Source organism: Electrophorus electricus, chromosome 4, assembly GCF_041902795.1.
Source record: "Electrophorus electricus isolate QZ-2024a chromosome 4, ASM4190279v1, whole genome shotgun sequence".
NCBI classification, from domain to species: domain Eukaryota; kingdom Metazoa; phylum Chordata; class Actinopteri; order Gymnotiformes; family Gymnotidae; genus Electrophorus; species Electrophorus electricus.
The window spans coordinates 31,612,417-31,626,375 of record NC_137500.1 but is presented as its reverse complement, the minus strand read 5'-3'; the positions used below and the strand labels follow the sequence as shown (position 1 = coordinate 31,626,375).

The 13,959-nt window shown below is 43.6% G+C and overlaps 1 protein-coding gene across 5 annotated transcripts in view; it reads left to right on the top strand.

Moving 5' to 3' along the window:
• The first annotated feature begins 456 nt into the window (after positions 1-456).
• Positions 457-13,959, top strand: part of ccdc141 (coiled-coil domain containing 141) — a 31,848-nt gene continuing 18,345 nt past the window's right edge. For 2 of the 5 annotated variants that reach the window (XM_081713304.1, XM_081713307.1), the window contains exons 1-9: positions 458-906; positions 1,601-1,717; positions 2,228-2,350; positions 3,446-3,637; positions 6,625-6,733; positions 10,479-10,732; positions 12,729-12,848; positions 13,211-13,405; positions 13,746-13,918. In XM_081713304.1, coding sequence (XP_081569430.1) covers positions 805-906; positions 1,601-1,717; positions 2,228-2,350; positions 3,446-3,637; positions 6,625-6,733; positions 10,479-10,732; positions 12,729-12,848; positions 13,211-13,405; positions 13,746-13,918 — 1,385 coding nt within the window. In that variant the 5' untranslated portion in view covers positions 458-804. Of the gene's footprint in view, positions 907-1,600; positions 1,718-2,227; positions 2,351-3,445; positions 3,638-6,624; positions 6,734-10,478; positions 10,733-12,728; positions 12,849-13,210; positions 13,406-13,745; positions 13,919-13,959 lie in introns of all 5 variants that reach the window. The other 3 variants (XM_081713305.1, XM_081713306.1, XM_035536433.2) reach the window with 3 other exon arrangements.

The window sequence follows — 13,959 nt, the reverse complement described above, 5'->3', positions numbered from 1 at the left end:
TGGTCCGTGAAGTTTCAGAGTGGCTGGTCACCTGTTTGAAGCAGGCGTATACAGACAGGTCTGCGCTCTGTAGTAGTCCACCGAAACCTCAGCAAAGCAAGGAGACTCTAGTAAGACCTTATATGGGTGATAGTGTAGGCTACGTGGCTGGGATGGAAGCCTCTTTTATTAAAGGCCCTTTTAAGACCACTAAAACTCATTGGCCCTGTCTAATACTAATGTTCTCTAAATAGGCCAGTCCAGCCTTCAGTCTGCTGTGCTCTAGCTGTGAAAAGCAAAAGGAAACTTCAGAGCATGTCCATAGTAGCAGGCAGCCATTAGGCAGGGGGAGGGAGTTCAGAGGCACCAAAGCCACCATTCTAGGGGTGTGTCAACTGGCTTTCCATGCGGCATGATAAGGCCACTGGATATGTCTATTTTTACCTCTGTGGCCCCCACTAGCTCACTCCTCTTGGCTAGCATCAGACTTCCCACTCACAGGAGCTGCCCCAGGACTGCACGAGCACCGTTCTGGAGCACAGCCGCCATCACAGATGATCCGGGACCGGACCCGCGGTGTGGGGAGGAGTCTCGGCCTCTGATGACGACACTGCTGCTTTAATACAGTTCTCTCCCCCTCCACCCCCTTCCCCCGGGACAGAGAGCACTCTTTGTTTGGGTTTGAGCGCCTGCCGGGACATCCGCAGAGTACTGGTGATAGGAACAGTGGAATGTAAATTCTAGATTGCAGCAGGAACGTGGATTACTCTGTGCCTGCAACAGCTTGACCATCCTGGTTGTTGGACGTGCGGGACTCTGAGGACAATGTCCAGCGAAGGTGACCCACGAGGTCAGCCATCCACTACAGCGCTCAGCACAGTGGCAGTGCAGGGAGGAGACACGCAGATTGTTGTAGCTGTGTTGAAGGTACCTTGACTTTCAGCTGTTCTTTTCCTTAGGGGTTGGGGGAAGGACTCTTGGTTGTAAGTTTTATAAGCTTTTTATCTGTGTACCTAAGCACTGAATTTAGTACATATTTTTGAGAGCACACTAAATATTATTATTTTATTGTATTGTTTATGCTCTAAGTAAACACTGCTGTGACCTGTCGATATTTTACTCGTATTTTTAATGGATTACATACATTATATAATGTTAAAACAGATTATCAAGCTCTTTTAAGCATTATTTAACAGGGATTTTGACTGCTATCTTATTACCACAGAGCTCTGAAATGACCGAAGCTATCCATCTGGCGGCCTCTTTGTTGAAGCAATCAGCATTGATTTGTGCCGTGTGCTGCTCAAAGTATAAACTTCCTGTTTCATCTGTGACGTCATAATCCTTAGCTATCAGTGGTTGGGGAGTCGGGCAAAATAAATAAATCTATCTTCCATTTCAGGTGCCAATAAGAGCAGATCCAGCTACACAACGTGAACGTCTCCCAAGGCCTGACACGGCTCCTTAATGTTCATGTTTGTCAGCGCAGCTCCCACAGGGAGGATAACGACAGCTGTGAAATATTTAGGCCCTGCACCATGACAAACGCTGTGCCGTATCTAAGCTCTGAATTATTGATAAAAGTTTCTTCCAATCTGATGGAAATCTTTTGTACTTTTAGCTCATGTTGTGGCTGCCAAGCATTGCGCTGACGATGGAAGAAGCAGAAAGGAGACGTTTTCTTTCCCCAGAGCCCTTCACCCCTCTGGCACTTGCCCAGTGTGCACAGCAGGCAAAGGCACGTGCTTAGCAATGGGCCCACATGCCTGCATAATGATCACTGCCAACGCACTTAAAATATACAGCGCTGACAATTAAACAGCCAGTGGCCCGCACCTCAGCAGCAGCTTTCCCGCATTTTGGTATCGCATCTTAGACAAACGGTGGCAGCTGGTGGAGCTCCTTGCATTTCCACCAATGTGCCCCAAATGGCCATCTTCTTCTTGCTCACATCAGGATGTTTTTCCTGCTGAGGTCACACTAAGGGCCAGCTTGCATGCTGTCATCGCCGCGGTGACATTCGCGTACCATTCTTTTTTCCACACCTCCGGGGGACCCGTTTCCCCAAGTTGTTTACTGTCTACAAAGGGACGTGGGCGTGGGAGGTGCGCGCACAGGAGCGATGTTTCTCTTGGTCTACCTCCGCGTAAAAAACGGCCTTGATTTGTCATCTGATTTTGTGTGTGTGTGTGTGTGTGTGTGTGTGTGTGTGTGTGTGTTCTTGCATCTGTGTGTGTTGCTAATGAAGTGCGGAGACCTCGTGCAGGTGCAGCTGACAGAGGCTCGTCCGGGCCTGCTCGAGATTGGCTCCAACCAGCATGAGGCCAAGAAGCTTTTGGAAGGGCACGAACAACTCCTGGCCAAACTCAAGGTGCGGTACCTCTAATCCACCATCACTGGATCTCCATTCCGGTCCCTTTGCTCACTAGCGCCTCTGTGCAAAGCTGTTTAGACCTTCCCTACATGTTGCCTACGTGTTGCCAGTGTATATGGGTTTATGCTTTCCCTGCAGGGAGGCCGTGGGGCCATCTCTCCACCTCCAGGGCCTTGTTAAAGACTGTGCGCTCCAATTTTTCTCACTCCAGTTGCATCACAGAAACGGATGTCAGGTTTCCGTGCAATTGTGAGCAGATGATTCTACACCACAGTATCTCTGGACCAGCTACTGCGTCATTATGGTCATGATGTTTTACCATTTTGGCTTAGCGTTGCGTTAAAAATGTGGGTTGATCTATGCATGGTAGCGTTTTGAACACATACCAATTAAAACAAGAATAGCTATGAAATTAGTGGACCTTGATTGATACACTTAACACCTGTAACAAGAAATTTGCTATGAAATATTAGTTTTTATAGTATACTGTGTAGTGAATACTAGGATAATATATACAGTAGTTCTCTTCCATTTGAGTGCAGTGTCTATGCTGAGTTTAGGCCTTAATGTGAGTGTGCATATTTGCATATTCCATACACAGGTGTGCTGTACTCCATCAGAAAGAGCAGCTTTGCTTGTTTGGAGCATGTGGACAAATGTGCAATTGATTCAAATGCACAGTCATGTCCTTCAGAAGCATTTCCTCATGCTACGTTCAGCATGTGCAGAGAGAGAGAGAGAGAGAGAGAGAGAGAGAGCGAGCGAGCAAGCGAGAGAGCTGCTCGGTGACCAGCTCCCAACCCTAACTAATGAAGTCAGGCTAAGGCTCTAATTAAAGTCAAACACTACCATGCTGCCAACACGTGGGCCCAGTCGCTCAAGTGCTTAGGAGTGTCTGTTTACCAGAAGATGGAGAAGGTGCATTGTGCGTTAATTTCCCCATTGACATGGAAAACCTTGGCCAGAACCCAACATGGTGAATGCTGTTTGGATGTTTTTGGACTGTTACACGAGTAACTGAGTGCCATCAAACACTGCTGTGTGACTAATGCAAATTTGCTTATCAAATTAACATGAATCCGCCTTTGCTAGAGAAATGAAGGGGGTGTGTGGACCCTGCTGGAGAAGGCGGATAAGACAGCCGAGGAGAAGCAGGGAGAGGAGGTGGTTTATGATGCCATGGCCCAGTCTCTCAGCAAGGCCTGGAAGACCTTAGTCAAGCACCTGGAGAAACGACGGTCACTCCTGCTCCTCGCCTGCCAGTTCTACGACCGGGCCCTGGAGGTGAGGGGAGGGATAGAGAGGGTGTGTGTGTGTGTGTGTGTGTGTGTGTGTATAAGAACATCGGTAGCAGAGTTTCTAGATTTCAGTAATAAAGACAAGCTGCCCTATAACTGGGAGAGGGGAGTGGGCTGATCATGGAAGAGAGGGGAGTGGGCTGATCATGGAAGAGAGGAGAGAGGGCTGATCATGGAAGAGGGGAGTGAGCTGTTCATGGAAGAGAGGAGAGTGGGCTGATCATGGAAGAGGGGAGTGGGCTGTTCATGGAAGAGAGGAGAGTGGGCTGATCATGAAAGAGGGGGGTGGGCTTATCATGGAAGAGAGGAGAGGGAGCTAATCATGAAAGAGGGGAGTGGGCTGATAATGGAACAGAGGGAGTGGGCTGATCATGGAAGAGAAGGGGGTGGGCTGATCATGGAAGAGAGGGGTGGGCTTATCATGGAAGAGAGGAGAGGGAGCTAATCATGAAAGAGGGGCGTGGGCTGATAATGGAACAGGGAGTGGGCTGATCATGGAAGAGAGGGGGTGGGCTGATCATGGAAGAGAGGGGGGTGGGCTGATCATGGAAGAAAGGGGGGTGGGCTGATCATGGAAGAGAGGGGGGTGGGCTGATCATGAAGGCAGCGTGATTTGTAGCATCTTGTCACAGCCTAATGGACAACCAATAATTATTTTTTTTACTGTTTTTTTTGTTGATTAATAGCTGTTAATCATTTCATTGGTAGATAATGTATTTTAATGTGTTTTTCCCCTTACCTGTTTGTTTTCTTGCCTAATTTGAGAGAGATAGAAAGAAAAGTATATAAAAGAGATGTGGAAGAAAGACATGGTGAAAAAGATGGACTTGGCATAACTTTAAAAAAAGATAAAATGTTTCATAAAGTAAGACTGAGTGAGTGAACAAATCCCCTACTCACATATTTACATATGTATGCATAATAATCTGCTTCATTTGCATGTATGTATTTTTCTTGTGACTATTTTCTCTGATGGGGTTATAGCTGAATGGCTTCCTTACACCCTGGCGTAGCAAAAGGTACAGGCGTAAGCAGACAACGTATCTTTGATAGAGAGAGAGGGTCAGAGAGAGAAAGAGTGAGGAAGACAGAAAAAGTTTAGGAATCTTTGCCATGAGAGAAAGCAAGAGAGAGAGAGAGAGAGAGCACACGTGAGGGAGCATGAGAGAGAGAGAGAGAGAGAGAGCACACATGTGAGGGAGCATGAGAGAGAGAGAGAGAGAGAGAGAGAGAGAGATAGTACACATAAGAGAGTGCAAACATGTGAGGAGAGAGAAAGAGAGCACACATTAGGGAGAGTGCATGCGCAAGAGAGTACACGCGAGAGAGTGCAAGCATGTGCATGCGTGAGGGAGAGCGCAAGCACAGGCTGAGCTGTTTGTGGCAGGCCCTGCTTCTCCCTGGAGTCATAGATTTGTAATAATGTTCTAATGAATAGTTCAGTTTTGAACTGCAATGGTTGCTTTTTGTTTTCTCAGCTCCTGTGTGGAAACGTGTTATTGTGTGATAAGATCAGAGCACACAATGATGTGTATTCACGTTTTAAAACAGCAGCTGCATCCTGTAATGTGTTTTTGATGGGGATTTGAGGAGTGTGTGTGTGTGTGTGTGTTGGTGAACCAGAGCTTTGATATTAGAGATTCACACTCCGCTGACAAATTATAGATAAAAGGCTGGAGTTTGTCGCTGTTTGGACTGAAAAAGTAAACAGCAGTGGGGGATGTGTCTGCAGACAAAGGAGGGAGCTGTGGTCATTTTTCTTTAATTGTAGAACATGGGATTAAGATGGGCTTTTGCTTTGGGACAGCATGTTTCAACAAGCCCTTGATTACCATACTGATGACTGTTTTGCAAACAAAGCCAGTAAACTGTACTTCTACCATGTAGTTATATAATGGGTAGCATCTGCCACACAGCTGGAGACAGCTGCCTTCAGTTCAGACTTTCAAGGTTTGTTTTGGAGTGAGCAACTAGTGTCGACACATTTGCAGTGCAGTTCTTGCTTGCAGACGTCTCTTACTCAGTAAGTAAGCAATACTGATGTCATGCAGACGTCATGCTCTGTACAGGAAACAGGTATAGCTGCATGCAGGATGATACTGGTTTGGTATTAATGCTCTATGGTTTCACTATTGTGAATTTGACTTTTTTTTTCTTTCTTTTTTTTTTACTGCAGAATAGCACAGTATATAAAACTCTTCCACAAACAAAAAAAAATGTGTTGAAAAGGGACATTTCACCAGTGTAATTTTTTTAAAATCATGGTTTATATAATATTAATTTCTAGTTATTTCAGCAACATGCCCTTATCAGAAAGTGAATGAATAGTGGCAACCATCATTTCAGTACCTTAGTTAATTAGGTGGATAGCTTGTTGTGATAGTGTTATCTGTGTTGTGAAGAAACGCAGGACCCTCAATGTAGTTGCATTTTAGAACTTTGTTACCGGTGCTGAAAATAAAATCTCAAACTCAATCTGCTCGATTGAGCGAAACCAGAAGAGAAGAACATCTGGATCTCAAACCGAAATCAAAAACCCTTGTGATGCCTCTGACACATTTTATCTCTGACTAATCTGATGTCCTTACTGTCGAGACCAGAATGTGTGGTGGCCTTTTTCAGTGTGGATTGTGTTCAAATGCTGGGCTGCTAACCTCTCTACAGTCACATATTTGACATGTTGATAAATCTAAACAACAAACAAAACCCATAATATATTTTTTTTACTGATTTTTGCACCATACTGTACTATAAAATGATAAAATGATCAAATGTATGAATAAAATGTATGAAAAATAAGAAAATAAAAACAGGGTATTCCCTCAGTTTAATTTTAACTGGTATAACAACAACAAAAAGAACAACAACAACAACAATAATAGCAAAGTCAAATAAATAAAATAACTAAATCCTTTTTTAGGAATGAAGAACTTGGGCTCTGTCACCAGTATTAATACTCTCTCTGTAATGCAGTTTGCCACCAAGCTGGACGAAGCAGAGATGTTTCAGCACTCAGGCCAGCGGTGCAGCGGATCAGACTGCCTCTGTGACCTCAGACAGAGACTCAGCAGCACGAGGAGGGGTGAGAGAACCCTCATGCATCTCCAACGTCAAATGCTGGCCAGACTGATTTTGGGGGAGACGGTGAGAAAGGAGTCCAAGAAAAGACAGTGGCAGAAGAAGGGAGATTGTGTGTGAACGAAGGAAGAGAGAGAGAGAGAGAGAGAGAGAGAGAGAGAGAGAGAGACACAGAGAGAGACTAAGAGAGTGAATTAAGAGACGAAAAGAGTGGACGTGGGGAGAGGAAAGAGCAGAGGCTGGGGGAAGGTAATAGGTAGATAATACGGCCCAGCTGACCTCTTGACCCCGAGCGGCAGAGAGCACGTCACTCTGAGAAGTCTGTGACGTCTCTCCCATCGGAGGGTCCCTGCTCCAGTCTTCAAATCTCAGACACACGGTCCATCCTGCATTCATTCCCCTGGATCAGAACTGGGGCGCGGGAGGGGGAGGGCTACCTGAGACACCCCTATGTATAATTCAGTATATGTGTGTGTGTGTGCGCGCGTGTATGTGTATGTATGTCTATATATATATTATATATACATACATACGTACAGCAGGTGAAATAAGTATTGAACACGTCACCAATTTTCTAAGTAAATATATTTCTAAAGGTGCAGTTAACATGAAATTCACACCAGATGTCGGTAACAACCCATCCAATCCACACATGCAAAGAAATCAAACCATAGATGTCCATAAATTATGTGTAATAATGAGAAATGACACAGGGAAAAAAGTATTGAACATGCTTACTGAAATGTATTTAATACTTCGTACAAAAACCTTTGTTGATGATGGCAGCTTTAAGATGCCTCCTGTATGGAGGAACTAGTTGCATGCATTCCTCAGGTGTGATTTTGGCCCATTCTTCTGCACAAACACTCTTCAAATCCTGAAGCTCCTACTGGGCTCCTACTCTCCAATTGAGAGTTTTCTTGGTTGTGTGTTTGGGATCATTGTCTTGCTGAAATGTCCACCCTTGTTTCATCTTCATCATCCTGGTAGATGGCAGCAGATTTTTATCAAGAATGTCTCGGTATATTTGTCCATTCATCCTTCCTTCAATTATATGAATTATATGACAGTGCAGTATGCTGAAAAACAGCCCCACAGCATGATGTTCCCACCTCCAAACTTCACTGTTGGTATGGTGTTTTTGGGGTAATATGCAGTACCTTTTGACCTCCAAACACGGTGTGAATTATGACATCCAAAGAGTTCCATTTTGGTCTCATCTGACCAGACTGTATTCTCCCAGTATTTCACAGGCTTGTCTAAATGTTCTTGAGCAAACTTTAAATGTGCTTCAACATGCATTTTCTTCAGCAAAGGAGTCTTGTGTGGTGAGCGTGCATACAGGCCATGGAGGTTGAGTGCATTACTTATTGTTTTCTTTGAAACAATTGTACCTGGTAATTCCAGGTCTTTCTGTAGCTCTCCACAGGTGGTCCTTGGCTCTTGGACAACTCTTCTGACAATTCTTTCCACTCCTCTGTCTGAAATCTTGCAGGGAGCACCTGGTCGTGGCTGGTTTATGGTGAAATAATGTTCTTTCCACTTCTGGATTATGGCCCCAACAGTGCTCACTGGAACCTTCAGTAGTTTAGATATTCTTCTGTAACCAATGCCATCAGTATGTTTCACAACAATAAGGTTGCAAAGATCTTGAGAGAGCTCACAGGTTTTACCCATCATGAGATGTTTTTTGTGTGGCACCTTGGTAATGAGACACCTTTTTATAGGCCATCAGTTGAGCCAGCTGATATTAATTTGCACTAAGTGGCAGGATTGCTTTCTAATTACTGATAGATTTCAGATGGTGTCATGACTTTCCATGGCTTTTTGTACCTGTCTTTCTTCATGTGTTCAATACTTTTTCCCCTGAGTCATTTCTCATTATTACACATAATTTATGGACATCTATGGTTTGATTTCTTTGCATGTGTGGATTGGATGGGTTGTTACCGACATCTGGTGAGAATTTCATGTCAATAGCACCTTTAGAAATATATTTACTTAGAAAATTGGTGACGTGTTCAATACTTATTTCACCCACTGTATGTATATACATATATACACTGGAGATCAAAATTAGAGAACAATTTATGAACACTTGATTTTTTCAGAAATAATGTAAACTTCATTGGTCAACATTTGAAGGATTTTTTGTTGGGGGTATACCATGCCAATAGAACAGTGCTTTACAAAAATAATAAAAGGTATTTCAACATAAAACCTTTGTTTTGCAGAAAACACAATAATCAAAATTAGAGAACAGCAATGACTGTAGCACAGGGAAAGATTACAACTACATATTCTGAAGGTTACAACAGTCACCAGTCAGTAGGAAATGTACAGATCATTGCTTTGAATGACTTCAGTTCGGTGACTGTTGTGGGTTTCTTGACCATAACTTTGTCACCAAGGACTTTCCAGAGGTTTTCTATTGGGTTTAGATCAGGACTCTGGGCTGGCCATTTCATTGTTTCAATGTTTTCAGTTTCAAGGAACTGCTTTACCCATTTTGCGGTGTGATGGGGGGCATTGTCCTGCATGAAAATTGCTGGCTGATTGAGTGATGAATGCAAGGAAGGAACCATGTGTTGCTGAAGAAGGTTCTGATACACACTTTCATTCACTCTGCCATGTAGCTGTATGAGAAGTCCAACTCCTGCTGCCGAAAACATTCCCCGCACCATAACACTTCCTCCTCCACCTTTCACTGACTTCTTTACACACTTTGGGTTCAGTCTTTCCCATTTGTTGATGAACATAAATGTTTCCCATCAGACCCAAATCAATAAACTTGCTTTCATCACTAAAGTGAACTCTGGACCACTTCTCCTCTGTCCACACATGCGTCTCAAAGGTTAGTCTAACCTTTTGATTCTTGCTGCTAATGAGAGGTTTGGTCACTGCAGAGTGGGCTGTCAATCCAAATGCTCTTAAACATCGAGACACTGTATGACGAGACAGATCCTTACCCTGTTCAGTGGTGAACCGGCGAGCAAGTCCAGCTGCAGTGTTGAACCGATTACCCTTGGAGATTCTACGCGTTATCCTGTCCTTTCTTTCTTTTGCCTTTCGTGGGTGACCAGCCTTCTTGGGGGACTTGAATAGGTTTGTGATGTTGTAAAGATGCAATATTCTAGAAATCACAGACTTGGTACGAACAACTCCTCTTGCTATGGCTGATAGGATCACCCCTTTGGCCTTCATCTGGACAACCTGCTGTCAGAGGGTTTCAGTCACTTTGGAATGGCTCACCATCTTGCAAAGTCAGTGAAAACTGGAAAGTTAGGCTGCCAGTTAAATAAGGTTTGTCAGATAATTAAGGAAATTAGCACCAGGTGCCAGATTAACACCAATAACTTGTAGGTATCTGAAAGTGTTCTCTAAATTTAATCAGTGTTCGTTTTCAGTTATCTCATTTAAGTTTTTATACTGTGCTTTACAATATATACAACACATGAAATAAGCTTAAAATACTGCTTTTTTTTTACTCCTGTTAGGATAAATTCACACAGGACTACACAGTGACCTTGGCATTTGTGTGTTGTTCTCAAATTTTGATCTGCAGTGTGTGTGTGTGTGTGTGTGTGTGTGTGTGTGTGTGTGTGTATGTATGTATATATATATATATATATAAAAAATTCAGTATATATATATATATATATATATATATATATATATATATATATATATATATATATATATATATATAAGTTCAATATATTTGTGCGTGTGTAACACTATATATTCAGGTCTGCTGGAGACATCTATCCTGATGCTGAACAAGGGCTCTGAGTTGCTGGATTTTCTGCGAGTCTTGGTGGATGAGGAGGCACTGCAGAGTGGAGGAGGTGTGGGTAGTGCTCGCAGCAGTTGTAGGAAGGTGGAAGACCTGATGGAGCTCCTGCAGGACCGACGCAGGCAGGTCGACCAGCGCATGTCTCAACAGTTCCAAGACCTGGAAGTAACTCAGGCAATCCGCCAGTGGGAATCACAGGAACAGGAGGTGTGTCACTTTAGTGATCTGGTGGTTTGTACTTCTGTGAGCTTGTTGAAGGAACACTACCAGTGGATGTGGGGTGACTTTCCACACATGGGCAAAGCTGTAGAAGTATGAATGTGTCAAAACTGCAAGACTCCTTGCGTTGTGAGAATTCTGGCTTTTACAGTGTTGTTACTATGAATAGAGGGAAACAAGAATTGGCTGACCAGTGAATGTTTTTTTTTCTACAGTTTGTTTGTTTTAATATGTGAGTTAAGACATCTGTCCTCCATTACAGATCTGTGATACATTTGTTTGACAAATAACTCTGAACACATCGTACAGCTTTAGGACCTGTAGTGGAACTGTTATTCAGTTGTTACTCACTTGCACAATGTGTAAAGCACAGTTTATGAAGGGATGTGGCAGTGAAAGTAGAGAACTTCCTGGCCATATTCCAGAAAGATGTCAGAGATTCTCGTCTCTGGTCTCGTCCTGGAGTCAGACGTCAGGAGGCGCAGTCCTCACGGCATTCCCATTTGCTCAAGTGATGTGGTGTCATATGAAACTGTTCAGAGGCTGCCTGTGAATAGAGCTGACTCAAGGGAAGAATTCAATGCAGGACTTAATTAAATATTCTGGTAATCAAACATCATACGCTAAAAGAGGAAGTGTTGAGGAGCAGGTGCTTGGTATGCTCTGCAAGCACTCAACCAGGTCCCGCTAAACCAGTTATATTTTTATTCTCTTCCTGCTCCAAACTTACCTGCTCAAGGTAGTGAAGTTCTGAGAAGTACTGATTGCTTGGTACAGGTGGGTCGTGAGCTGGAATGGAACAGAACCTGTCTGGGAACCATCAATCTACCTGGGGACCATCTAGGGACATATAGGGCTCAGCACTAGAGGAGCACCCCAGTACAGCCTGACCAGAGTTTCCTTCAGGACAAGAGACATAGCCCTGTTTTCTGGTTAACAAACCCACTGGCATACCCTGTAATTATCTTGCACTATACTGTTATTAGCATCCCTTGCTGTGAGTTTACCCACGAGTTACCATCTTGTTAGTTTAGAGGCCCATTAAGATAATTTTTTTATTCTTTAGCTGACTAACTTTGTCTGTCTAGTTGATAATGCAATATACTAACCCTAGCTATAAAACTCATCAGTTAGTTAGGATCTGTGTATTTAGAGCACAACATCTTAAAATGTCATGCGCTTTCCAAAATGGTTTTTCACACTTAATGTCATATACGCAAACACTCGAATCAACCTTTCACAAATCCCAGGGAAAATGTAACTTGAAAATTTTTTATTTGAGTCATGAATTTCTTGCAATAAACCAGGATAATATGATAATGAATTCAGTCACCCTTTTGAACCTGCAGTCACCCTGTTAATGTCTGTTTTGGGGCCATAGCCCGTCTCCCAGTTAGATCTCCACACCTTCATACATCACAGATAATATGTTGAATGATGTAAATTAACGGCTATATTTTATATTTTAGGCTCTCAGTCAGTATTACAAAAGATACTTATGGAAGCAGAGTAATTAAAATGGCCGAATGGGAGGTGTTTCTAATTCATGGTCCTTTTGGGCACCACTAGCTGTTTCTTTGGATGGCTCAGATGCTGCTGCTTTAATTGAGATGAGCAGCTTAGATCTTTGAAGGAGAGTTTGGTCACACACAGTAGCAGAACTCTCGTCCACAGAAGGTGAGATGTTCACTGAAGGATATCCCAGCTACTGTAATTTAATACATGTTTATAGTACACATATACACCTCTGCACTTACATACAGGTACACAAGCCTATTTTATAGTGACATGTAAGGTCTGCCAGCTTTGAATTGCAAGAGAAACACGTGCAGTTACATGTTTTCACCTACACAGCAGAATGTGTACATTTCATCCATGCCTGACTATAACTGCATTATCCGTTGTTACTCAGAGGAGGCAGGCTCCTCCTCTGGGTCTTGACTCCATTGCTCCCTTGACTGCATTGCTCTACTTTTGTGTGCAGGTAATGCACTGGTTCCAGGAAAACGCTGACATGTTCTTGGAAACCAATCAGTTGGGCTCATCGCTCTCAGAGAATCAGGAGTTATTGCGGGAGCATAAAGAGGCTGAACTCAAAGTCAAGGTAGGGCTTAGTGCTTTATTGGGATTTTTAGGAGCAGTTTCACGACTACATTAAGTAAATACAGATGAGGAATGATCATCTCTGGAACAAATGAAAGTCTCTGGGGATTGTAAGAAAATACTCTTCTGTATTAAAAAGATCTCAAACTGACATTTTGAACCCATTTCAAACTGACACGTAGTTGCTTTTATTAGTAGTAGTATTTATTTATTTATTTTTTACACATTTGCTATTGCACCGTAAAGCATAAGTAGTCCTACCACTGGACAACCACTGGCCAGTAACCCCTCACAGAGCTCAGTAGCGAGGTAAGTTGGTGGGCTGATTGCGCAGTCCCTAATGGTTCTGAATGTGATGTGCAGGACTGGAGCCTCCTGGTGGAGCAGCTGCTCCAGAAAGCATCTGAGCTGTTAGCCTCCGGCTCCGGTGCTGAGCTCGAGGCCGTCTCAGAGAAGAATCGAAATCTCCGCACCACGCACGAGCGTTTCTGGAGTCTGATGATGGCCCGGCAAGGATATCTGTATGAGAGCAACAATTTCTTTACCAGCGCTAATAAAGTACGTGAGATGGCTTCTATGGCTGGGCTGTAGGACATTGTGGTCTACCGCTCTTAAACCAAAGGCAGAAAGCCTATTTTGTTGGTATAGTGCCCTCTTGTGGAGACATGGATCTTTTCATGCATAGTGCCCTTAAAAGCTTTGCCATAAGGGTTTGAGTTATTTCACGTCTTGCACACGATGATGTCAAACTTGAGCAAGAGTCAGGCTGAAAATTTGATTCATGCGGTTTTCTTTTTCTTTTCTTTTTTTCTTTTGTGAGGTACTGAGATAATTATTCACTGCTCATTATTTAAGTAATGAATGTGTCCTATATTTCCAACACTTTGTGGTTTTTCAGGCGTTTGAAGTCCTGGCAGCCATTGAGAGCAGCATAAAGAGTTTAAAGATGCAGGCTGTGCCATTGCCTGAGCTGGCAGAGAAGCACGAGGAACTCTGTCGCCGTGCGGAAGATGCAGCCACTGGCGCCCTGGGCAAGGGCCAGCTCATCCTCGCCAAGCTCACGTCAGACGGGTGAGAAGGTTGAGGGCTCACGCTCTGGCAGCCTGGAGGCC